This window comes from Ambystoma mexicanum, chromosome 6q (assembly GCF_040938575.1).
Source record: "Ambystoma mexicanum isolate Mex_15411 chromosome 6q, UKY_AmexF1_1, whole genome shotgun sequence".
NCBI classification, from domain to species: Eukaryota; Metazoa; Chordata; class Amphibia; order Caudata; family Ambystomatidae; genus Ambystoma; species Ambystoma mexicanum.
The window spans coordinates 146311146-146337407 of NC_090937.1; the positions used below are offsets into that span (position 1 = coordinate 146311146).

The 26262-nt window shown below is 44.4% G+C and overlaps 1 protein-coding gene across 1 annotated transcript in view; it reads right to left on the minus strand.

Moving 5' to 3' along the window:
• CCSER1 (coiled-coil serine rich protein 1) overlaps positions 1-26262 on the minus strand; it is a 2886772-nt gene that overhangs the window by 63826 nt on the left and 2796684 nt on the right. Inside the window, exon 9 of the mRNA XM_069630566.1 lies at positions 1862-1939. Within this exon, the coding sequence (XP_069486667.1) occupies positions 1862-1939 (78 nt within the window). The remainder of the gene's footprint in view (positions 1-1861; positions 1940-26262) is intronic.

Genomic DNA, 26262 nt, shown 5'->3' on the forward strand with positions numbered 1-26262 from the left:
CAAGGAGAAAGCTTCAGCCAACTCATGAAGGAGTATGGAATACAGCATCGGAAATCACACCGGTCTGGCCAAAGACAAATGGGGTGGCAGAAAGATTCATGAGGGCCCTTAATAAGGTGTTCTGCATCACCCACAGCCAAGGACATTCTCTCAGAAGGGCCCTTTATCAGTTCCAGAGGGAGTTTTGGTTGATGCCCCATTGCTCTACAGGGGTGGTGCCCTCAGAGGCCATGTTCAAGCGATGTCTAAGAGGTCTTCTGGCAGACACAGAGGATCGGGACCCGGTGGTGATCAAAGACGAACGAGAGGCGGAGGAAAGGAAATCCAAGAGTGAGAGTGAGAAGAGGACTCTGACCAAATCCACTAGTGCCGGGAAAAGAATGTGATTGTGAGTCACAGGCACTCACAGGGGAACTGTCCTTGCCATATGAACTCAACCCCATGGGCGTCATAGCTGTAAAGGGATCTATGGTAACTGCCTCTGATGGGACGCTAAAAGTCACAAGAAATGCAAGCTTCTTCAAGAGAATCCGGGAGAACGACCAGCCAAGAGGGTCCCCTGGAAGGAGGTGCACAGAAGAGACAGATGAAGGTGGTGGGACTGATCGTTCTCTGACTCCCCTGGACAAAAGAGACGCAGGTGAGTAGAGGCCGCGCTGCAAAAGGGGCGTGTGTTATCCGCAATTTGCAGGTAGGGGGATACCTGCTCACGTGGAAGATTATGTGCTGGACACATGAACCGAACACTGGACGCTGTCCCGAGTGACTGAGTAACTATATTTGCTGTCTATGTGTTTAATTTCCAATTGTTTATGTGGTGACAGTTTGTCATTTGTTTTGTTATGAAAAAGGTAGATTGTGGTGTTCATTTAAGAAACACACGTGCAGGGTGATGTAACTCTGGTGCGTGTGTAAGTTTATAATTGGGGCATGTCCCGTGGTGCCTCAGAGCACGTGCCGAGCTCGGACAGAGAGCAGGGTGCCTTGTGTCATCTGTGGGGGTAGAGGGGCTCGCTGTGCGCACGACACGGCAGGGGTCCATACAACAAGAGGGAAGTGTTTTGCGTTTTTACCTAACAACTGAGAGCCATTTTTTTTGCCCTGGAGGTCATTACATTCCACATATTTAAGCATGTATTTAGTTTTTCTAAATTACTTGCACGTTTTTAAAAGTGGAATTCATGACTTCCTTTCCGAAAAGGTTTAACAGAGGGACTGGCTGGACAGTATTGCATTTTGCCCCGCGACCTCCCAACACTGGTGTCTGGTCTTTCGTTGGCTAATTCTTGTCTGTTGACTGCAAACAACTGTGCGTGGTTTGGACAAGTTGCCAGCCTCGTAACAGCAAGTGCATTTCAGTGTTCAATTAAGCCCTGGCAAGTATTCCCAGCGGCTGTGCAGCAGTTATGAAATTAATACAAGGCTCTTTTACAAAGAGCGGCCGTCCATATTACATGACAGAAAGTCAAAATTATCTGCTTGGTTGTTGGTAATTACAAACATAATACATTCATTAAATTGTTAAGAGTTGAGTAAATGTTACTCTATTCAGAGCCGTTTTTCACTGCACTAATATGTATCCCACATGTGTTTGCGCTTCCACTAATCTGAGAGAGTGCAAGGGAAGCGCCTGGAAAAACAAGCAATTAATAGGACATTGGTATGCAGGCAAGTAGCGGTAATTAGCTTTCTTTTCGCCCCAGGCATTCGAAATTCTTTTAAGAGTAAAAGATGAACGGTGTCCCGCGAAATCCTATTAAATCAAGGCAGTGTCACAGCAGAAACAGATGCAAATACGTTGGCGGAGGTTCTGCACCACAGAAATCAAGATCACATGAAGGAACCGGATGTAGAGACTTACATCATGGCCGATTAATTCAGTCTGTGTGGATTTGTCGAGTTGACGGGCGGAGGGTCTCTGCGCATGCTGCACCTTCTCCTGTACGAATCAGAAGCAAACAGGCACGTTATTCAATGACACAGCAAAGGTGACACACAAGAACGTTACACGTTGAAGCTTTAATACCTGCGCATAATGCATTCATGCGCTACTGAGTGATCTAATCGTTCTATTTTTTTTTCTTCCCTCCGTGTTTTGCTTTATGGAATGTTGACAATGACATGACACGTGCCCCAAATGCAAGTGCGTCACAAAAAATCAATATTGGCCGAGGTTGTGGGGCAAAGACAGCGGGCACACAAAAAAGAGGAAGGGGGGTGCGGGGGCGAGGGCACAAACAAATAACGGTCAACGAGTCAAACTGGTTTAAGTAGATCTATATTTTACTAAGCTGTTTGTAGTTATTACAAATGGGACATAATCCAGGCCCCGTGTAGGTTTGTGCAAATACAACTTTTGCATCAAGTTAATCTACACCTTAAAGAAAAAAAGAAGAAAAAAACTACTTTTCAGCAGTTGGGATTTTACTGTAATTTTCATTTAGCACATGTCATCGTCTGTTGTTGCTGTAGCTTTAAATCAATGAATACACTCATACATAACAAGAAATTAACAATCTGCACGCACCCCCTCGCTTCCCCTTCCTCACCCAGAAAAGCCCTTCAGTCAAACACATTCAGATAATATATAGCCAACGTGGCGGTGCAAAGGTCTTCCATAAAGTTCCGTCTAACCCCTCTTCACTATTTAGCATAAGAGACACGCGGAAAATAGGGGCTGGAAGGAGGCACCGCCCCCCATAGAGATGTTTACATTGTTCAGTTTGACTTTAGCTTCTAAATGAGACACTGGGCAATGCCAGTGTGGTTGAAGATGAAAAGCAATCGGCTTTAAAGTCCTGTATATGAACTGCATTGCTAGTAATGCTGTGCATGTTAACACAATCAGGGCTGACACGCCCTAAGCTACCTAGGTAGCTCAGGAGGTTTAATGACTGTTGCTGAGTTGTTATTAAAGAGGCCTGTAAATCCTATTGCTTTTTGCAATTCATTATACAAACATATGTGCTTTAAAATGCATTGTTTGACCAGGGCAGGGGTTGGCTGGTTTCTTGCTCATGTTGGCTCCGTGGTGAAAATCACTGGTACCCAAGAACCCACAGTTCAGTTTCCTAATAACTGATGTCAGAATAACAGACACATTTGATTAAGTAGTTTGAACAAGCCAGTATCAACTTTAGAAGTATATCATGCAATTAAAGACTTAAAGGAGGGGGCACAAAAAAGCACATTATTTTTGGGCCCGTTCACACAAAAGACCGAGATACAAAAACAATAAACCGGTGACTTTAAGTTTAAGAAATGTGTTACATTTTGAAAATGTCTTTTGGTGGTATTATGTTATATGGTAAGCAGCGCACATAGCAGATTATGCTCCCAGGAAGTGGGAAGCCCTCTTTTAAAAGAGACCCCTCCCCCCCAGTGTTATTCATGGAACATTTATTTCCTTGGTGTCTGCTTCAGACCTGATGAAAGGACAGGATGTGGGAGGGGAGGTTCTGGAAGAGACCGTAAAAACCTGACAGCTGGCTGATTGAAGGATCAACTTAAAACAAAACAAACATGCTGTGAAGTGGGCATGTGGGCAGTGCTCCAATTAGTTGGGGGCAAAGCAGCAATTAGGGAGGGAGATTCCCCCACTTTGACTACCCCCTGCATTACCATTATAATCTCTACCAGACAGGGATAGATTACACTGCAAGGCTGTAGGGCTAACTGCTATGGTTCTGTCACAAGAATCGTAAATGAGGCTTGATAGTTTAAAAAGCATGGTTTCGCTGATCACTGCACAAAACATGGCCCAGATGGCATGAACTGTGCTGAGTGCTGCACGATAAGACTGATTAGGTAAATCACATGTATTTTGCTCCAGTGCACTGTGCACCTTTGCCCATCATAGTGGTACATTTCACAAGGTGGTATATTCCAACAGACCTGCACGTTTTTGTTTCCCCCCCATGAAGCGTGCTCACATTGTCTGCACACGTTTTAAAAAAAAATGGACAATGCACATGACACGTGTCGTCCTACGACACTTACCACCCCTATGTGCGGCATTTCCCTCTGAAAAGTGTTCAAAATAGTGTAAACAGCTGTGTATCACAACATATTGATTTGCAAAATCTACTGCAGTATACGTACATTGGCCATCTTCAGCCAGGTGGAAAACAGATCTTAACTGCATGCACTTCACATACTGAACTCCTTTAATTGAAAAGCGTTTTATTTAAATTTTTTGTTATTTTTTTTTGTGAAATGGTGTTTGCGGAAGGCCACACGAAGCAACCGCATGGTGCTGACAATCTCTTGTCCAACAAAACAGAAACAACAGAGAGCTGAAAACAGCAAAATGTAATTGACTACTTAGTCATTGTCTAGAAATAATTGTCTGTAATTGACTACTGAGAGGTTACTATGAATAACTCTGAGCTACTCCTGGAAAATACTATTCAGTTGAGAAAGCGTGCCTCAATGAAGATAGTAAGTCAGGGGTAAATCAGAGTTACTCCTAATAACCTCTTTGTGAATTAGACTATTTAAAATTAAAGTTGCAGTCTTTTTGAAACGCCTGATTTTGTAGGGATATATTATTTCAGTTGTTTTCTCTAATCCAGCAATGTCACCAGTGTGTATGAATATCGAGAGGCAAAGCATGGTAAATACAGACAATATTTAAAAACATGTGTTGGTCTTATTTCATCTTATGAAAGAAAGTGAAGGAGAGCAGGGGACAAAGAATGGAAGTCTGAGGGAATGAGGTGTGCTTATTCCCAGAAGGGTTAACTGTTTGTCAACAAAGGTCGACTTGAGTTTAACAACCCCAAGAAAGGAGCTGCCCAGAAGTATGTGTGGTAGCACCCAAGGTTTCTCCCTCACTAGGCAATGTATCAAGCTGAGAGCCAAAGGGGTGGGGGTGGACAGTGAATGTGCAGGGTGGCATACCATCTTTAGAGGGTAATGGTACGATGAAGCAGGTCTCTTGCGCCTGTAGATAGTGGGAATCACAAACGAAATCCCCTCCACCTGCCCCCCTGCCACGAGCAGCAACATCCCACCCAACCTCGCAAAGAAAGGCGGGCAGGAAACAGATTGTTGCTTAATTTGTGGGACTGTTTGCCAGGGCCACTCCATGGCACCTATTTCTGAGCCCAGGGCACTTTAGCCTCGGACACAGTTTGGTTATTATGTGGAGTTTTGGCAACTTTATTATTTTAACTGCCAGTCACATCATAAACACCTATAGAATCAGAGCAAAATGTAAATGATGATTGTGTTTGAAGGCACACTTAAACATGTGTCTCATGTCAAGAAATCACGAGCATGGTATTGTATATGTATTTTGATTGGCATTTGTAAATCACACTTCTGGCTTAGCGACGACATCTGTCAACCACAATAAACCATGGAGTTGCAGCTTTAACCCCATATATGTTGACAGCATGGGGAGCAGCCGTGAGTGGTGGCATCAGGGGGCAGGGAGCTGCCCACCCAGACGTGTCATGGGCCTGCTAGAAAACATTTAGCCCCGACACTTTACAAATTAAGCACTGAAGATACGCATGCATCTTGTTGCGGGCAGGTTTTATGGTGATCAACATTTCACGAGTATAGCTCGCAACTTTGTTTTTTTATTTTTTATTTTTTATTGTTTATGGTTTAAAAAAAAAGCCTTTACAATACAACACATGTCTATAGACATCTTCATATAAAATGATTTTATATAAAACTTCTTATAACAATCATTATTAAAAAATTAAAACTCAACAATACATAGTGCAGCCTAGCCTAAACGCCGTAATTTTACAGTCTTAACATCTATTCGTCATATTGACATAGCAATGATTACGTGACATTCCTTGCGATTGCTGAGGAGATAATCCAAAGTTTTGAGTATGTGGCCACTAAACTTAGCCATAATGAACTCACAAGTAACTATTTGTCGCATCTTGTTGTCGAAAGGAGAAACTTAATTGTATTAAACATGCACAAATCTATGCATTAAATAATGCTTTCAAAGACAAATACTTGATGTTACATCAACAAGAGGAATCAGATCAATGTAAAATCGTTTACAATCTATGTGTTTGGGGTTTTCACCATACAATATTGCAAACATATTCCTAAACATATTACATATAAAAACTTCAGCATCAGATTATTCAGAACTAGGACCTCACACTACTAGATAACAGTCTGCCCCAGGCGCTGTAGGTATATTCGATCATGCATAGCTCGCTACCAACAGTAGAAGGAATGTCGATTGCAAGGAGTCCAGAGTCTGTGCAGTGCAGGGACCCACATGTTGTATGCTTAGAAGGGCATAGGCAGCTCAAAGACAGGGTCACTCCCCTCTGGTTCACAAAAGAGCGACCAGGAAACGGTAGTTGGCTTCATGAAGAAATAAACATTTAGGGCCTGATTCATGGAATTATTTGCACGTTTTAAAGTGACTTTGCACTCCTGAAAAGTGACTTTGCACTGCCGACACAAACTCTGATTCATGGAACCGTTGAAAGTGTATACTTGCAGTGCAAAGTCCATGCAAAGTCATGTTCTATCGCAAAAATGACTATGCACTGATTTTGCACAGACTTTGCACTGCAAAAGTACACTTTGCACTGTTCCATGAATCAGGTTTTGTGTTGGCAGTGAAAAGTCACTTTTCAGCAGTGCAAAGGCACTTTGATCTGTGCACAAAATTCCATGAATCAGGCACCTAGTGCCTGATTCATGGAACAGTACAACCCATTTCTTTGCTGTGCAGTCTCTTGGCACTGCAAACATACACTTTGCACTGCTCCACCCTGATTCATTGAACAGTGCAAAGTGACTTTGCACTTGCTTACCACAAAAGACAAAGGAGGTCATTACGACCTCAGCAGTAGAGGTTTAACGGGGCCGGTAGAGCTGCCGGCCCCGTTAAACCCCTACCGCCTCATTAAGAGGTCCGCTCGTGGGACCCGGTAAGGACGCCTGGTAAAACCAGGTGCCCTTAGCGGGTCCCGTGAGCGGGCCAGCATGCTAACAACGGGCCTGTCATTAACAAGCCCGTTGTTAGCACCAACCTCAATTGGGAATGGGGATGTACTGGGGTCAGCTTCCCTGAATGGTGAAATACCGGGCCCTCCAAGGTCGGAATGGCCTGGTAATTTCTCATTCAGGGAACCCAGACCCGGTACCCGGAATGGGGGTAGCCATGCCACAAATAGTGGCATGGCTACCTCCGAGGTCATAATGACCTTGACAATCTCACTGAAAGTAGCATAACTTACTCACAAATGCCTCAACAATGCTGCCCCACAATACCTCATCACTAGATTCAAGAGACAGTCCTCCAACCGCCCCACTAGAACTGCAAACTCCAACCTCCTGATGGTGCCTAGATTCAAACGTGTCAAAACTGGAGGAAGCAGCTTCCCGGTTAAAACCGCCCAACAATGGAACTCCCTCCCTCCTGCCAATAGAGTAGATCAGTCATACCCACACTTCAGGCACAACCTCATCCACTGGATCAAGGAAAATGACTGCTGCCCCACTGCCACCCCAACCTTCCTTACCACCCCCACCATGCCCTTCTCTGTCTGCATACACCCTGTAACATTTTGTATATTTTTGTATATAACCGCATAGCAATGCAACCCAAGTCGCAAACCTGTATGTTTGTATATATCTTGTATTTGTCTGTATATATCTTGTATTATTTGTATATGACTGCACAGAAATGTAACCAAAGCTGAAAACATTCTTGATGCCTTCTTGTGCCCTGATACCCTTGGGTCTGGTGCGCGTTATAAATATTAAAACAAACAAATAAACAAACTGCAAAAATACACTTTGCACTGCTCAACCCTGATTCATCGAACTGGCAAAAGTTCCATGGATCAGGGCGTTTGTTGGCAGTGCAAAGTCACTTTGCACCAGTGAAAAGTCACTTTACTCCATGCAAAAAATTCCACGAGCCAGGCTTCATATTACTCATATCACTGAAGGAACGGGTTGCCTGTAATCTTTCTTCATTTTATGTTAAAATACCCCAGACCTTACTTTTTAATCCACAAATATGTGCAAAGCTGTGTGTGGGGCCCATTTTCACTTTGATTTGGCACATTTATGCATTGGTATGGTGAAACATTAGACTGGGTGGGTTATGAATCTCCAAGGGCATTTTGGAGCACTACACCATTGGAGTGCAGCACACATTCTCCAAATGGAGCTAATGATGCCATCTCCTACTGGAGGAAATATAGCTGTGGGTATTCAGCATCACTTCCATGCACACATCATGGTTCTAAATAGGGGTGTACCAAACTTCAGCTTCGAGTAGGTATTCGGACGAATTTCGGCTGAAAATCAGCTGTTCGGGTTCTGCCGAAGGTTCCTGGAATCCTTACTCGAAGCCGAAGTAAAAAAAAATATATATATATTTTTAAAAGTCCTCTTTCTATGATTAGCAATCGTCTCTCAGTGTGAGAGACGATAGCCAATCCTAGAAAGTAGAACAGTGGGAAAGCAGCAGTAACCAGTAAGCTGATAGCTAACTGGCTGCTGCAAGAGCACAAGGAAAAATACCCTGCATCGAGGCCGAGACTGGAAGAAGACGACCAGAAGATACTGCCCGAGGAAAGACGGACATCGAGGCGGCATCAGGTAAGTCTTTTGTTCTGTCTCACTTAATGTACCTTTGAAGCGGCTGCCATGCGGTAGGTACGTATATTTATATAAATGCATTAGTGTGTTGTGACGATGAATGTTATCTAATGGTATTGGTCTGTGTGGCGAGCGCTGCTTCCATGTGCTTGGTCTTCCATTTCCCTAATGAATGCTGGTAGTAATGGCGTGTGAACGTGTGCCAAGCCACAATCTGCCAAGGCACCCAAAGGCTCAAGCGAAGAACCGTTACTGTGTGCATATCTTCATTGACTTTGGATCTGGTCAGTAATGGTAGTTATTGACCCTTACCATCCCCTAGGCACCCCCTTACAAAGTCTATACATCAGATGAGATGTTGGCCTTTTAAGCCTGGAATAATGCCATGTAGTGTCAAAAGCATCCGTGCCATTTCTAGTGATATTGCATTGGAGTGGCAAGCACGCAGAGACAGCGAGTGTTATTCAAAAACACTGCACAACCACAATAAATGAAAGAGAACTTTACAAAATTAAAAGATGCCAGATGAGTGAAAGAAGGGATTTAAGGGGTAAGAAAGGACACACTTCTCAAAATGCCCCCTCTGGTGTTGGGGATAGAGAGCTAGGAGCACGTGGTCAGAACTGAGTCCAGCTGTTGCTTTCGGTGAGCAGAAGTAGGGATGCTGCCAGTAGACGTCCTCCACATGAGTGCAGTAACACTGCGATATCAGACAGGAAAACCCACGCTAAAGGAGGCATTAAGTACTGCTTACAAAGTTACCCCGGGAGGCCATAACAATGTGTTCAACGTACAAACATGACATATGCAGCCCCAAAATATCACAAAAACGCTCTGCATCAAATTCTCTATATTTCCACTCAAACTCGTTAGAAAGTGCAGTGGGCAGGTATCTCCCCTGTGCCACAAAGTCCTAAGGTGCTGACATTAATGGGGTGCATTACACCAAGGCACCCTTCTGCATCAACGGGCAATGGCTAAGTCAAAAGTCCTGGCTTTAATGAATGCGACCTACTTGCTTTCCTTGTTATCCTTGCTTTCTTTCCTTGACACCCTGGCTAGCTTTCCTCAACACCCTTGACAGCTTTCCACACCACCCTTGCTTGCTGGCTTTCCTTGCTGCTACACCTGCTTGCATTTCACAGTGAAAACCCCTTAGCTGCACTTCTAGCCCTGTTTGAGAGATAGGATACAAATGCCAGTGTCACCAGGGGCGGCAGACTGGCCTGTAGGGAACTCTGGAGATTTCCCGGTAGGCCTCGGCACACTGGGCCTCTTTTCTGTGGTATACACATTTTCCCACTGGAAAAGGGTTAGGCTTGCTGAAAATATGGGGCCAATTTTTAAATTATTCCCAGGGCCTCTTTTGGTTGTGCAAATGCTCAAATGGGGTTGAAAAGGGCAGCTGAATGTGTGCATCCATGATGCATGCATTCACAAAGCAGTATTTCTCATGTGCTGGAAAATGTATTTAAAAAAACAACTATTTGGCTCACTATTCGGCTTCGGCCGAATAGTTTTGCTAACTATTCGGTATTCGGCCGAATAGTAATTTCATTATTCGGTACACCCCTAGTTCTAAAGCAACTGATCCATAATATAGTATGTTATAGAAGATATGCTTGACCCACCATGTCATTGGTACTTTGTTTCTAGATGAACCCTCTTCCGCAGCATACGCCTTGATGGTATCAGGTAATAAAATCACAGCAAAAATGTCGCTGGCAAAAAAAATCACGGCAAAAATGCCATAGTTTGACGCAGTAAAGGTGTACCCCATTAAACCATTTAAGGGGAGCGGGGGTGTCCCCTGCTCACCTTAAATCATATAATGGGTCCGGGGGTTGCCCATCCTTTACATGATTGTGGCGGCAAAAACCACAGCATTTTTGCCACAATATTTTGTATTCACAGCCATTTTTGCTGCGATTTTAAGACATGGAACCGCCTCAATCTAGTTAGTTAGGATAGATCCATTAGCAAATGAGGAGTCAAGGATGTGAGTGACAAAGTTAGTCAATTAGCAAATAATATAGCCATTGTTGCCAATCATCTGGATTTTCCTGGATCATGGATCTGGCAAGAATAGTCTCCCCAGATCCAGAAATATCATTTTGAACCCTTCAATCAGTTTAGTGTGTTCAGTGGTGCCAAACATTGACCCATAAGACTACTTAAATCACCTGTTGTATTCTGCAGCAAATTTGTAAATCTAGATGTTCAGGATTAAAAGGTGTGCACTTTTAATAATTGTCAAGCAACATTATAGGAGATGCTCTTCCCTTGGGCTATGTTCCACGGGTTCATTATGAACCATTACAAGGCAAATGTTTATAGGGGGAGGTGGATGAGAACAATCCCCCCCAACCCCTACCCCATATGGCTGGTGGTATCCCACAGAAAGTGATATCCATTTCCAGCACTGAATATAGCCACTGACAAAGACAAGATTTTGTCTACTATCTGATGTGGAACTGCTATTGCATCAATCCGAGGAGCGCCTGATTGTGATTTGTAGGTTCAGATGTTATTTTCCGAAGCATTATGAGTTACAGAGTTTTAACTGATTTTAACTCAACCATCAGGGCTCAGAGACCAGGCAGGTCAACTCACGAGCAGGGTAGGAATGTTTAAATGCACAATGTGGCCAATTGCAATGTCAGTTTAAAGAGACCATTTTTTTTTTTAACAGAGAGCCTGATCCGTCGTGTTCCTGATACTAAGCTATTCAAATGTATTCATATAGGGCCTGATTAATGAATATTTTGCATGCAGAATCAGGACTTTGTGTGCCATTCTGCACGTGCAAAACCCCTTTCATCGATTCATGGAATCGACTTTGCAGGACTTTCCCGTACATTGCGTGGCCTTTGCGCAGGTTTGTCTAGTCCCTGCGTGCAGTCGATTGCATTGCGCGAGACTCCTCACAGAGTGTAGGTGTGGCTTGCGCTGAGTAGGGGGAGGAACATGCAAAATGAGGTAGAACAAGGGAAATTATGGGCGTTCTGATGGACGGTCTGGGCGAAGCTATCGCACCCCCAAAACTGTGTGATTCAATGCATTTTCTTGGATCTTACCGCGCACCTTCACGTCAGGGAAATGACCACACAAAGCACTTGATCTAACCACCATCCGAAGGCAGGCATACAGGCACTCGCGCATGGGAAACACTGTGCAAAAGTAGGAATGGACGCTGGATTTAGGGGTGCGTGCATGCAGCGGGGGTCCTGATCGAATTTAGCGGTACGCGTAAGCAGTGTAGTGGGGTGCAGGAATGGTTTATGGGGATCACACACATATTTACTAGGAAATTACTACTTTTACGATACGTGGTACGCATGTTGAGGGCGTCCTGGGAATACCTACGAGTGACCATGCACAGTGTCGCTGGGGTGTTGCCCTGGTTGTGGGGCTTTGCATGCAGTTTTGCCAGGATGCATTGCTTCGCGGTCGAGGACTGTGCAAAGGTCTGTATATGTGGCTGGTATAGCTATGCGTGAGGGCGTGTAGTGGATGTTCTGGCCATGACTTAAGCATAGGGTTAATTTGCAGGAACAATTCCATGAATATGCAGAGTGTGCAGAAATTCTTCTATGCGCACTTTTCAATGAATCAGGTCATGGTCTATTATAAAACCTGCGTGATTACACAGTAAATACCTGTATTTTGCAACCCTAAAGAACCAACCAGATTGGGTAATACTTTGAATCTGCAAAAACTGAAAAAAACATGAATTTGTGGTACCAATCTGTAAAAATTGAAAGTATGATTTTAAATTTGGGTGGGTAAAAGTATCACCATTGGAGAGGTGAAGCAGAATACTTTGTTCATTTGTATGGGGTAACTGTTTTTGAATTGTTGACTATTAGACTGTCATTAAGGGCCCGATTCATGGAAAAGTACGCAGAAATCTGGCTATGCCCACGCACGGAGAGAACATCACTGCAGGAGCTTGCGTGCAGAGGTTTTTCTGTGTCGCTGCATAGTCATGCAATTGTTTGCGCAAAGTAACCTTATATACAAGTTTCGGCCGTACAACCCTGCCATGCCTACACGCAAATCAAAAACAGCCAGAAACAGCCACTTTTGCATGCTATCCAGGCTCAAATACAGGCACCCTCAAAACAGTGTGTGGGGTCCCCCACAAGCAGACCTGCATCTCGGGGACCCAGCGCAGGGTCCCTCGTAACTGTTACTGGCACCCCAACAACATGCATACAATTCATTGTAACTCGGGTAAAACATGAAAAATGTGCCTGTGAACCTGCGTAAACCGTTCCTGACCCTGTTACACTGCATATGAGCATCCCTAACTTAGGTCGGAACCCTGGCTGCGTTTACCCACCTCTAAATCCGACACCCAATCTTACCTCTGTACAGTGAATCCTATGTGCAAGCGTCTGTACGCCTGCCATCGGGTAGCGGATAGTATGAGGTCTTTGTGTGGCCATATACCATCCGTGTGGATGCGCAGTTGGTCCATGAATTCGTATTGTTCTGCAAAATAGTGGGCGTGCGATGGACTGTTTGCAGGCCCAATTTTTCTTATGGTATTCCCCATTTTCTGTGTTCTGCCCCTTCCCCCCTTCTGTGCAAGCCATGCCCACAATGTGCATGGTGTCTCACGCAAAGCACATGGCACATGACGGGGGCTAGCTAGGGTGCTGTGAAATCCACGCAAGTCCACGTGTGCAGTTTGGTGCACAAGTTCCCTATTTTCTGTACAATTAATTCCATGAATCAGGCCCAAAGGCCACGATTCATGGAATTATTTGCCAGACAAATCAGGGCCTTGTTCGCCATTCTGCGTGCAAGTACCCATTAGTTGATTCATGGAATCTACTGTGCAGGACTTTTCCTGGACTTGGGTGGACTTTGCGTAGACTTGGCACGTCTCTGCTAGCTGTCGAGTGCCTTGCACAGTACACTGCGCATAGTGTGGCCATGGCTTGCACAGAGTGCTTGGAAGGGGACGGAATACCGAAAATGGGGAAGAACATGCAAAAAAGTGGGTGTTCCGAGGGACAGCCTACAGTCAATCCCTTGCATGCTCACAATTGTGCCAAACAACATGTATTCATGGAACCACCCATGCAGCCACATGACATAGTAATGGCCATGCAAAACCCTCAATCTCTACGCCACTCGATGGCAAGCGTAAGTACACATGTAGGAATTACAGTGCAGAGGTGGGTTTGTATGTCAGATATAGGGATGTGTGTACACAACTGGGGTTCCGATTTAATTAAGGGGTGCGCTTACATAGTGTAGAGTGGTGCACAAACAGTTTATGGGGGTGCGCATTCACATTTTCTGAGTTTTTACCGAGTTGTGATATTTCATACGCATGTTGTCAGAGTGCCGGCAACTGTTATGGGGGACTCTGTAGAGGGTGCCCGAGATGCAGGCCTGCTTTGAGGGACCCCACACACTGTTTGAAGGGTGCCAGTATTTGTGCCTGGGGGAGTACGCAGAGGTAGCTGTTCTGGCTGTTTCTTTGCACAGGGGCATGTCAGGGACGTTTCCGGGCGCCACTTGCAAATACGGTTACTTTTTGCAGTGAATTCCATGAATATGTGGGACACGCATTTTTTATTCTGTGTGCAGGCTCCCGCAGTGTCCTTCTTGCCGTGCGGCTCTTGCGGGATTTATGCACACATTTCCATGAATTGGGCTCTATGTATTTGGAGGGTGCAGTAACACGCATACTATTAATAAATGATGTGCCTAATTAATGGACCTTTTAGCGTGAATCAGGGCTGGTTCAACATGTTTGTTGGAAGTGCAAAGTCACTTTGCTCTGCGCTAAAGGTTCCGTGAATTAGGCCCTATGTCCCCCTTTACCGCCTTTCTGATTTTGTTCCTGGTGAAAATACTTCATACACTATTCTGTAAGATAACTGCATGCAGTAATTATAACAGTATTAGAATACTTTATAATTAACCTCCAGCTTTTGCCTCCACCATAGAGGTGGAGTTTAACATTTTGAAACTCTACAAACTTTGTAAATCTTGATTTCCCTGTACTAAAAGGAAACACAAGTGATTCAAATCAATGCATAAAACATGTTTTGGAACAAGGCACTAAAAGGGATGAAAACGGCATGTCTCATACCCACCTTTCCACCACATGTACACAGTATCAGTTTGATCTATGAATGTACACAATGCATTTCTTTCCTCAAAATAGCATGAGGTTATGGATAAAAAAAATGAGATAAATTATTCCTGGAAATTTCCTGAAATACTGCAGGCAGTCGTTCTGGATATCTGCTACCCCCAACCCTGCAGATTTCTCACGATTGGGTAAATGTTGCGAAATACCAAATGGATTAATGGTTATCACCCAAGAAGTGATTTTAAATTGTAAAGCCACCAAACACATAATGACTGCATATGTGGTGGAAGAAGCCTTGGCATTGGTAGATTTGTATGCATAGGATGTATAAAGTGCAAACCTAGCTGTGAAGCAACAGAATTCTATACATATGGAACACAACCAGGTGTTACAGGCAGGTGTCAGGATCACAGAGGCAGTTTGAATCTGTACGGGAGCAGGATGAGTAGCTTTGGAGAAGGAGAAGTAGGGCTGTCTGGCAGGATCAGTAAGTGGCAAGTTGTTCTTTGAAAGTTAGGGTCATCTCATTCTTCCTGACATGTAGGATGGAGAGGATGGAGTGGTCAGCCTTATTGGCATCATACCATGTTCCATAAACAGTGTGCTTCTGAGGCGTAGTTCTGTTTCTTAGTTATTTGCCTCTTGCAGTTTTTTTCTCCAGTCTGGTGATGTTCCGGCTTCTGGTGATGCAGTGGCCTCCGGGATCATGAGTTTGTTCAGAAGGCAGATGGTGTTTTGGATTCAACTGCTTTGTAGGATATGCCAGCAAACTTTAAAATGTTGCATGCTTTAAGGGTTAGTCAATGCAGCTCCTTGAAAATGGGGGTGATGTGGTTGAATTGTATCAGTCTCACATGAGCTGTGATGTGGTATGCTTGGCTTTCAGAGGGGTCAAGTTAGCATCCGGGACTGCAATGAGTAGTGCATTGTCTCTGTCAAGGTGGTGGATGACCAGGACATGGACACTGTTGTGAATCTTGGGATGTTTAGCAGGTACCATGCTGTTTGAGTCTTTTTGGAGATGTGAGTTCTGAATGAGAGATCACAGTCAATGGTAAAGCTGAAATATTTTGCATCGGGTGAGGGTTGAGGTGTGAATGCATTATGTTTCCTGCTGTTCAGCCCATGCGGGACTTGGACTTGCATGATTTAGTTTCATAGGAGAATAACGTCAGATGTTGGTAGGTTGAGCTTCAGGTGCACACTGTGCATCTAGCTTTGTGTCTGGACAGAAAGTGCTTGAGTTGATGGACGTCATCGATGCCTTTCAGCATCAGAGAAGAACTTCATAACATAGACCCAGTTGGATAGTCATGAAGGGCAAGGGGGGAATAATTATATGGATTAACCTATCAACTTAATTACAGTAAGACAGGCAAGTTGAGTCTTTCGAATGACTGTTTTTGAAACATCTGTACTGATAAGACAGAGTCCCTTGCCTTTACTGCGGAGTCTTCCTAGAAATAGTTCTCTGCACAGTGCATAATTTCAGCTTCTTCACTACAATGTCTTCTCTGTGGTTTTATAGTTATGTGACAGTAGTTTCCTTACTGCCTTCTGGCGCTGTGCACTGGTTGGTAAATTGACCAGATGAAACATGGCTAGAGTGCCACATTCACTCCTTGGCATGAACGTGTTTCAGGGCACTTGCTAATGCACAGTCTTTACCTAAATGCTAATTACAATATTTCTTAAATGTTTGTTGCAATGGAATATTTTGAAATGCTCAAAGGTAAAAACAATTGTAATCCAAGTTTACACAAGGGTTATGTGTTCTGCCCCAAGCGCACCTTTCAATTACAGCATACCGCTAAAAAGCATTAATCGCTAAGCAGAGAATATAATCTTCTGGTTCTTCAACACTCGCTTTTCATCTGGGGTTCTTGGTTTCCATCTTCCTAACGCAGGTGATGTAGCAAGACCGGAGTCCGGAGATGCCCAGGGAGGCCATGTTCAGCATAAGGATCAAGAGCAGGAAAGTCCTTTAGATGTGAAGGTGAACATTCTTTAATGTAGTAGGACGTGGTTGGAACAAGATGTCTGCTGGTCTGATGGTGCCCCATGGAACTGTAAGCACTGTATTCCTGATAGTGGATTAAAGTGTTATGTCTCTCCAATGCATCATTCTTTGAATCCACTTCCCTCTAGAAACTGAAGGAGTACCTGCATCCTGAAAAACCTCTAGAAGGAGGACATTGTACATAGAGGAACTATTTTGTTGCTATCAGACATCACATTACCTACGAACATTCTTCCTGCTCCTGTACTGAGGCTGAGTTTGTGTCGATATTGGCTATGGAATAGTGTAAACAATTGGGGGCAAGTACATAGTGTGTGGGGTCTTCATGTCCATAAAAGAAGCAATTCGTTCCTATCCTAGAGTCTAACATAGAGTTAACTTTGAGATCCATCCACTGATGACCTATGTCTGGTACTAGAGGTGTGCATAGTGTTCATCTTTGCAAGCGTACAGGGTTAAGGAGCAATATATGAAAAACATGGTGAATACAATGATTTTGTGGGAGTTTGAATTTCACATCAACTTGATCTACCCTGTTTTTCTTCACAGAGTATCTGCGGATGACCTTGAACTCTCAGCGTCTCCGCTTATATTTAAAAAAAAGCCACTAGTGGTGGCCAGAACCCTTCGATCCACAGCCAGAACAGGCGGCTGGTTTACATCTTTGTTTTAATCCTCAATCAGTATTGTACTTGTGCCATGATATGATATGATATGATGATATGATATGATACGTTGCTCTCTAGTTATGTTTTTGCTATATAAGCACTAATACAGAAAACAAATACATATTCATCTGAATATATCTATCTATCTGACAACTGGGTACTTACAATATGTTATGGAAGCCATATCTTGTATGAGGTAAATTATACATCTCTAAATGTACGCATCTTTTGTCTGCTACTTAGAGAAACTCATGTCATTGAAGTTCTATTTGTGTAGTTTCGGGAAATTGTATTGAGGATATACTGTCTATTTTCTAAATAACAACCCTCAAAAAGCAGCCTCTGTTTTCGTATTTATGCCTTCCTTTGAAAGAATGTGCATCCTTTTGGTATAGCCACATCGAGTAGCAAATTACCACCAATGTTAAAAATGTCCTTCAACCTTATTTCCCAGTCGATGTCATCCATATGGTCAAAGAAAGCAAAGCCTGTTCAGAGCCTGTCTACCCTAGCCCAAACAACACCAGGAAACCTAGAAAGAAATATATAACATATAGCTACAGTAAGTGGTCTATAGGTGTAGGGAGCACCATACATTCTCCCTACAGTAATGTTTGAAAGAGGGCTAAACAGCACAACATTTGTGCTGCAGCACAGTGTCCAGGTAAAGACCCAGGTTAGCTTTATGAATGACGTCACCTGTTTATTTCACTAAGTGATGCAAATAACAAAATGCATCCTCTGAGCATTTTTGTATTTGCATTACGTTGCATGATTTCTTTAAAGATTATAGCATTTTGACAACTGCAAACACAACGTTAATTGTGGTTATCATATTAAATAAAGTACCAGGAGCCAGCCACTCGTCATTTTGACTCTTGGCTTTTTCTGTGCATCCCTGGCAGAACATTTTTCATGAACTTCTGACCTATTTCATTAACTTTATACTTTGTTTTCTTTGAACATGTGCTGCAATGAAAAGGTCTGACCTCTTAAAACTAACGTTTACGGCAACATCAAAAGGAATTGTCATACACTGAACCTGAATCTGTCACTGAATCAAAGGATTGTCCAAACCAGAATTGCCGGAATACAAGCAAATGTGGGCGATTCTCGGTTTGCACAAATTCGTTTGAACGGGCTTAATTATTAGCAAAATTGAACAGACAAAGACCTTAATTGTGCAGCTACCAACATGTATGCAACATATAAATCAGTTTGTGGCACAATCATGAGATCAGTGCCGGAGAGAAGGTCACAACCATTCCACACCGTTGCTCACCAGATACCCATCTCTGCAAATCTACAGTGTGTTGCCTGGGCCTATGTTTAACCGGGTAATGTGCCTCCTCATCTTTCCAGATCTGTACTAGCATTTTCAGAAGGATGAAAAAGATTCCAGCGCACACCTCTGCTGTCTTCCCCACTGCGTTTTCACTCACAAGTAAGCAGGGTGTTAACAGGGGGTGGACTTTTTACCTATTTACTATTTACTATAACCTGGTTCTCTCTCGGTTGGACTATTGTAACAGCCTCTTTCTAAATCTACCTGCCTCTACTCTCCACCCTCTTCAACTAATCCAGAACAGGACTGCAAGACTTGTCTTTGGCCTCAAGTCCAGGGATCATATCTCTCCAGCTCTGAAAAATCTCCATTGGCTCCCAACGGATGCAAGGATTAAATTCAAAACCCTCTGCATTGTCCACAAGGCTTTCTGAGGCCTGGGTGCAAAATACGTTCAGCTATCCCTCCGCAAATACCTCCCCTCTCGAGCTCTTCGCTCCTCTACCTCTAACTCCCTCAGGGTCTGTTGTTTTTCAAAGAAACGAGCTGGGGGTTGATCTCTGTATTCGGCTGGGGCCTCCCTCTGGAACAGCCTCCCTGCCACTCTAAAACTTGAGGAGAACCATCTCCGGTTCCGGAAGCACCTCAAGACCTTCCTCTTTGCTTCTGCCTTTGCTCCCCCTCTCCCCTGCTGATCTGCTTATCTCTTGGCACTGTGCACCTGGTCACCCTCTGTCCCCTGGGCCCAGGTACCTGCTCACCCTGCCACCCTCCTGCACTGCCTCATGGCCACCCCTTGCACTGCTGACTGTATCTGAACCTATACAGTCCCCCCTCCTCCTTTTTCTTCTTTTTCTGCACTTATCAGACTTACTCAGTGCTGCTGCCGTAAACACAGCACGTGCCACTTGTTACCTGCACTGTCACTGTTTATTGCCTCCATTACCTATTTATTGGTATTTATTATGATGTATCTGTTCTCTGCTCTGCACTTTCCACTCTCCCCCTTCCATGCACTTTCCCCCTTTCCTTGTCCCATGCACTTGCGCGTTCTCAATGTCACTGGGCCTAGTAAGATCATTGTTGTGTTCTCCCCTGTTCCCCTCCCTTGCCACGCTCTGAAACACTTGTGTCCGAGCACAATACAAATAAACTATCATATCATATCATTAACAGCAGGCAGTATCTTCCACTACATAGCTGTCATGCCCGCGCCGCTGGCGCACGCATTGGCAACCATCATGGACTAATTGGTACTCATTTATCCTCCTAATACTCCTTGAACAACTCCTTTTCACGCCTTGGTCTTTTATTTCCATTTGCTCAACTTTGGTTCTTTCTTATTTTATTCAATTAACTACATTTACCATAATGCACCTGGCTGCAGTCCTCAATTTCTGGCTATTCTCATTCATCGTTATTGGGACCACAATCCCCAGAAGCCCTAGTGGCCAGTGCTGCTTCCACCTGCTCAGGACCAGGGGGGAGGAGGCAGATTGTCTTCAGGTGTGCTGCTACAGTTGCTGTTAATTAGCCTGCCTCAGAACAGGGCAGGGCTGTATATAAGCAGCTGCCTGCAGGAGCACAGTGTCTTGCATCTTGAGATCTCTCCGCTCCTGTTCGCCTTGATCCGCTACTTTGTGTGCTGTTCCTGTTGCTGCATTATCCTGTTTTGATCCAGTGCCCTTTCTGGGCTCCCTGCCTTGCAGCTGATCTCACTCCGCTGCCTTCAACCTACAGCCCTTGTCCTCTGGGCTTCCTGCCTTGCAGCCTACTACAGTCCTCTGCAGCCCTCTACAGTCAGCGGCCCTGCTCCTTTGGGCTCACTCATTGCTGCCCTGCTCTTCTAGGCTCCTTGCCTTGCAGCCTGCCTCACTCTGGCTGTCTACAGTCCTTGTCCTCTGGGCTCCCTGCCCTGCAGCCTGCCTCACGCCAGCTGCCTACAGTCCTTGTCCTCTGGGTTCCCTGCTCTACAGTCTGCCTCACTCCGGCTGCCTACAGTCCTTGTCCTCTCGGCTCCCAGCCCTGCAGCCTGCCTCACTCCGGCTGCCTACAGTCCTTGCCCTCTGGGCTCCCTGCCCTGCAGCCTGCCTCACTCCGGCTGCCTACAGTCCTTGTCCTCTGGGCTCCCTGCCTACAGCCTGCCTCACTCCGTCTGCCTACAGCCCTTGTCCTCTGGGCTCCCTACCTTGCAGCTTGCAACCCTCTGCTGTCTCCAAGCCCTTGTCCCCTGGGCTCCCTACCTTGCAGCCTGCACCTCTTCGCTGCCTACAGCCCTGTCCTCTGTGCTCCTTCCTTGCAGCCTGCTCCCTCCGCTGCCTACAGCCTTTGTCCTCTGGGCTCCTTCCTTGCAGCCTATCTCCCTCCGCTGTCTACAGCCCTTGTCCTCTGGGCTCCCTGCCTTGCGGCTTGCTACACTCCTCTGCCTTACAGCCTGTTTTACACTTAGCTGCCTACGGCCCTGCTCCTCTGGGCTCCCTACCTCGTGGCCCTATTCTTTTGGGCTCTCTGTCTGTCGCCTACTACTAATCTCTCTCTGTCCTGTTCTTCTGGACTCCCTGCCTTGCAGCCTGCTACAGTCCTCTACAGTTTTCCTGCACCTACTGCCACTCTTGACTGCACATCTGCTTCCTACTTTGCAGCCCTTCTGTTTTCCTGACTGCTGCTCCCTTGTTCTCTTCCTTGAGTCCTCAGTACTCCACCTTAGGTTATCTAATTCAAACTGCCTTTCCTTCATTTCCTTCTGCTAGATTGCTCATTGACTTCCTTTTCGCTGGATATATCTGTTCTTGTCTTCTTATGTGTCTTATGTAATCCCTTTGTACAGAGCTTGCCTGTTGGTTTCCGGCAGGCAACCTCTGCCCCTTCCCTTGTCGCGTTTTCAGTGTTACAGACACCCACTGCTGTTGTTCCCAGCCATGAGCATACAGCGTGGGCCTCTGTTATAGCAATCTGTGCAGAAGGCTGGAGTTTCCTAAGGTTTGTGGAACACTCTTTCCCATTTCAGCATACACCCCAAGAGGGAATCCAGTTTGTTTGTACCTTTGTATCTTTCGCCCCTTTTGGCTCACTGCTACAGTTTCCTACTCTTCTTTCTTGTTGAACTTCCTGCGGTGTGTGCTTATCTGCTACCTTACTTCAGCACAGCCACCCAAAACCTACCTGGGTACCCTGTGCCACTCTTGACAGAGTGCCATTCTTGACAATAGCAGATATGAGTAAAAAAAAACAACAATCAACATCTTTTCAATCTGCAAAGGGAAAGAGTGGGTGTCAAAATACACCATGTAAGGTGAACAAGAACATGCATCAAATTCTTCCACACACAGCAAACACAACATGCTAAATTTAGCACTGAAGATCAAATTCTCAACCAAACTGGTTGTGCAAGTGAATTGTGGCGATGGACGTGAGTGGAACTCGGCTATCCTGGATGCTGCACCTATCCCCCTATCCAGTAATGCCATTTTACACCTTTCAAAGATGCATATTGTATTTCCGTATCTTTTGGCAGCATCAAGCAGCTCATTGGCGTTATGCTTGAATCACGTAGGGCGTGATTTAGTAGTCTACGCTAAACACATTCCAGCCATCACTCACAGCCAGATTACTTATGCGCACAAAACAGGAAGCGGCCATCATGCTGCCTAGCCTCAGGGAGGATATCGCCTCAGCCATTACAATCAGACCCAAAGTTGACATTCAAAGGATATAGGAAAAAACAGGCAACTGTCAAAACGTTCAGATTGTCCAATACATCATCAGCTGTGTGGGCTTCCTCAAAAATTATACATGCAGAGAGCTCCTTGCAGGGGGACATTCGCTGCCTTTCGATCCATTGTATTATGGAGTACATATAATGCATATTAATAAAAAGATATCGAGAAGAATGCTGGTTTTTGTGATTGGATTATTTTACAGTTACCGACCACTAACTACACTACAGGTACGCATCACCTTTACCTTAAATAAAATGTCCATTATTTTACATTTTTTTTCTTCAAACATGCAACCAGTCTACTCTGGTACAATGTGAAACCATATTCCAATTGGCACCATTTTACATCTTCCATTCGCTCTGTTACAGTTTCCAATAAGAATACATCTGCATATATTCAAGTACATATCAGGGACTTGTTCTAGCATAGCGTGTGTTGGCAGATAATAATGTCATCGGCCATTTTGTCTTGGGATCATTGGCCCTCATTACAACTCAGGCGTTAAGGGTTAACGCCACCGTTAACCCTTAACGCCTGATTCCCACCTTAACGCCTGCTTTTTGCAGGCGTTAAGTTCCATGGTGCTAAGGCACCTTGGTGCTAATTACGGCACCGTAATTTACGGTGCCGTAATTAGCGCCTTCCCCACTCCCATTATGCCCTATGGGGCAAAAATGGGAATGGGGAAGGGAAAATGGGAAATGGGGATTTACCGCCCCACTCACCTTGTAATGGGGCGGTAAATCCGCCATCCACCATGGTGTAAACGTAGTTTACACCATGGTGGTAAAGTTGGTGCACTTAGCACCTCAGTTGTAATGAGGGCCATTTGGTGTTAAGACTAATCCTCGGAAATGACTGCATGGAGGGCTGCCATCCTCTCTGCATATTGTTCTCCTCCTCATCCAGTACAACACATTTGCGCAGTATCTCCATTTCTCTCCTTTCGGTTTTGCTGAAGACAAGCAGAGATAAAGGAATGAAGCCATCTCACCGGACGATAATGAAGAGAAAATGAGATACATGATGACTGTGGTCTATAATCTCCCACAGCAGATGACCAACGAAAGCATTAGGAACTCCATTCACGACCGGATCCAAAATAACCCTACATCCACCCCTTTTAGCTCAGCTGTGATGTTTTATTTTCTCTCCGAATACAAGATCTACGTTTAATCATGCCCAAATTGGTAATTTTCATTATGTGCTGATAGTTTGCATTTACTCATAGCTGCTCTCTAGAAATATGCACTCATGGCATGCAGATTTGGATGCCACTTGAATGTGGCTGTCAATGTTGATTTTGATTATAAACACAGAGTTATGACTCCTGTGCACCGAAACAGAAAAAAAAGAAGAACAAAACAACATTTGAGGGACATTGGTATTGCACATGCAAAGAAATTTGATGTTGTGTGCCTTGGGACCAAGAAGTGATGAAGAAGATAAAGAAATCTTTACTCGAGAAACGTGCACCCCCCCCCGCATCCCCTACAAACACATATGCACATGTGCGCGCACAGACACACAGACAACAACACCTACACAAAAGAACTTAGGGTGGTTAAGGGGTGTAGATAAATGATTCAGAAAGTAAAAAAAAAAACATACATTCATGAATGACATTGAGACTGGATGCATGACTCAAAGAAGGATGATGGTTGAATGAATGTGTGGCTGGATGGGTGATTTAATGAATGAGTGTGTGATTGAATGTATGTCCAGAGGAAGGACTGAAGGACTGTGCATGTGGCGATAAGGACTTGAAGGAGTGGATATATGAATGTGAGGATCAGAGAATGAGTCGGCGCAAATGGATCAAAAGGTGGGTAAGCAAATGAGTTTGAGGATAGGTATACAGAGGGGAGAGAACACAGATGGGGAGAAAAAATGGAGGGAGAAATGAAGAGCACAGGCAGAGGGATATAGAGCATGGGGGTGAGGAAAAAAGCAGAGGGAGAGCAAGCACAGTGAGAAAGAACAGATTGGGAGGGAAAGAGATCAAATACATGAGTGAAAGCAAAGGGAGAGGAAGGCAAAGAGATAGAGTACTGTGATGATTTGCCATTTTGCAAGGGGGTGGAAGTCCTGTTTTTTATTAGCATTACCTAATATAATGATGCTGATCGGATGTTCCTTTCATAGTGTGTATCGTTGCCTGGCTGCATCTGTATCCTGATCTGCAATGCCTGTTCTACCAGTGGCACAGAGGAGGTTCAAAGTTCACAGTTCCCCTTTTAACAGCTGCAGTGACAGCCAAGTCTCAATAGCACTGGGGCTGCATTTAAGATATGCACCTCTGACCCAAAACGATGATGATCATAAGGAACCCGTTCTGGTTAGAGGATAAACTCTAAAGATAATCTATGCCTGGGCTAAGGCCTGGTGCATGGAACTACTGTTATGATGGATTATTGTTATCCGAATGATGCTTCTTCAAATAAAATGTCATTGTGCAAATTCTTGACAGAGCATTATGTAAAACTGCACTTAGCACCCCATGAAATCTGCAACAGATCTGCCAACGCACACATCTTGATCTGATAGTCTAAACAATACATCACCTGAGTGCCTCTGTCCTTTTACTTCATTACAGAGGCACCTATATCACTATGTAACATGTTTAACAAGAGGTACTAGAGCAAAACAAGTAGCATCTGACCAACAGTATTGATTAATAACCACTTGTTGAATCCATGTATTTTGTTATCCATTACGGACTCAAAGTGCATTCCGGGTCCTCTGAGAAAAGAATCCCAGATAAAACATTTCAAACATCGACGTTAACGACATGGTCCATCCAGAAGCTACACCACGTGGCACACACTACACTCAGTAAAGAACTCTTCCTTGTTAGTATTTGGAGTGTAGATGTTACCTTTTGGATATCATGACGCTTTTACTGACAGATTTTGTGAAGGGATAAAGAATCATATGTGCACTTGAATTTATAGTGCATGGTCTAGATAACTCAATCACTCTATATATAATGCATTTCTTGAAAAAAAATACATCAACCACATCCTTCTGGAGCAATGCTACAGATGTTTGACATTTTACCAAGGGTGTTGATTCCTGTCAAATTCCAAGTATCAAGTGTCAATGCCAGACTTTTCTAAAATTAAAACATACAAATATATATATATATATATGGGTTCTGTAGACAGACATGAGAACACACTCATCAATTGGTGAACAACAATGATCCTGTAGGTCAACGTTCCGAGTCGCTTATCGCTTTATCTACAGTGCAACTGCACTGAGAATGGGTGCATGTGGCTGGCTGACATAACCCGGAGCAGGGAGAGTTGGCGTGCAGCTGCATACTGGGACCTTCTCTGCGATCCCCCCACTTGTAGCCTCAGATTGGCACAGTGCAGTGCATTGTGTTACATTGCATTGCAAATATCACATAAACAGTGCATCCTAGGGCCTTGAAACTTGGTTTTGAGGTCCTGAGGGGAGTTTCAGGTTATGTTGTTCATGTCCAGTCGCTTAGAACTATCTCTGTCTAGCTCTTGTACAACCACATTGATGTTTTGGCAATTTCAGGCAATCCTCTCATGTGTGAAGGGGTTGAAATCTGGGGAAAGAGGTGGTGCGTCCAAATGTCATCTAGGCAGTATTGTCCAGAGGGTCCTAACAGGTAACAATTCAGAATTTAGTGCAAAGTGGTGGAACAGTGTTGAATTCTATATTGCGTTATATTAGGTGGTCACACTCAACTCAGGGAGTTCCTTCCGACCCGAAGCAAGGTGGCACGCACCCAAAGCACTTATACAGATTCAACTTTAGGGAGGCCTCCAAACCATCCCGCAACCAACCCCAACAAATACCCTATGTAC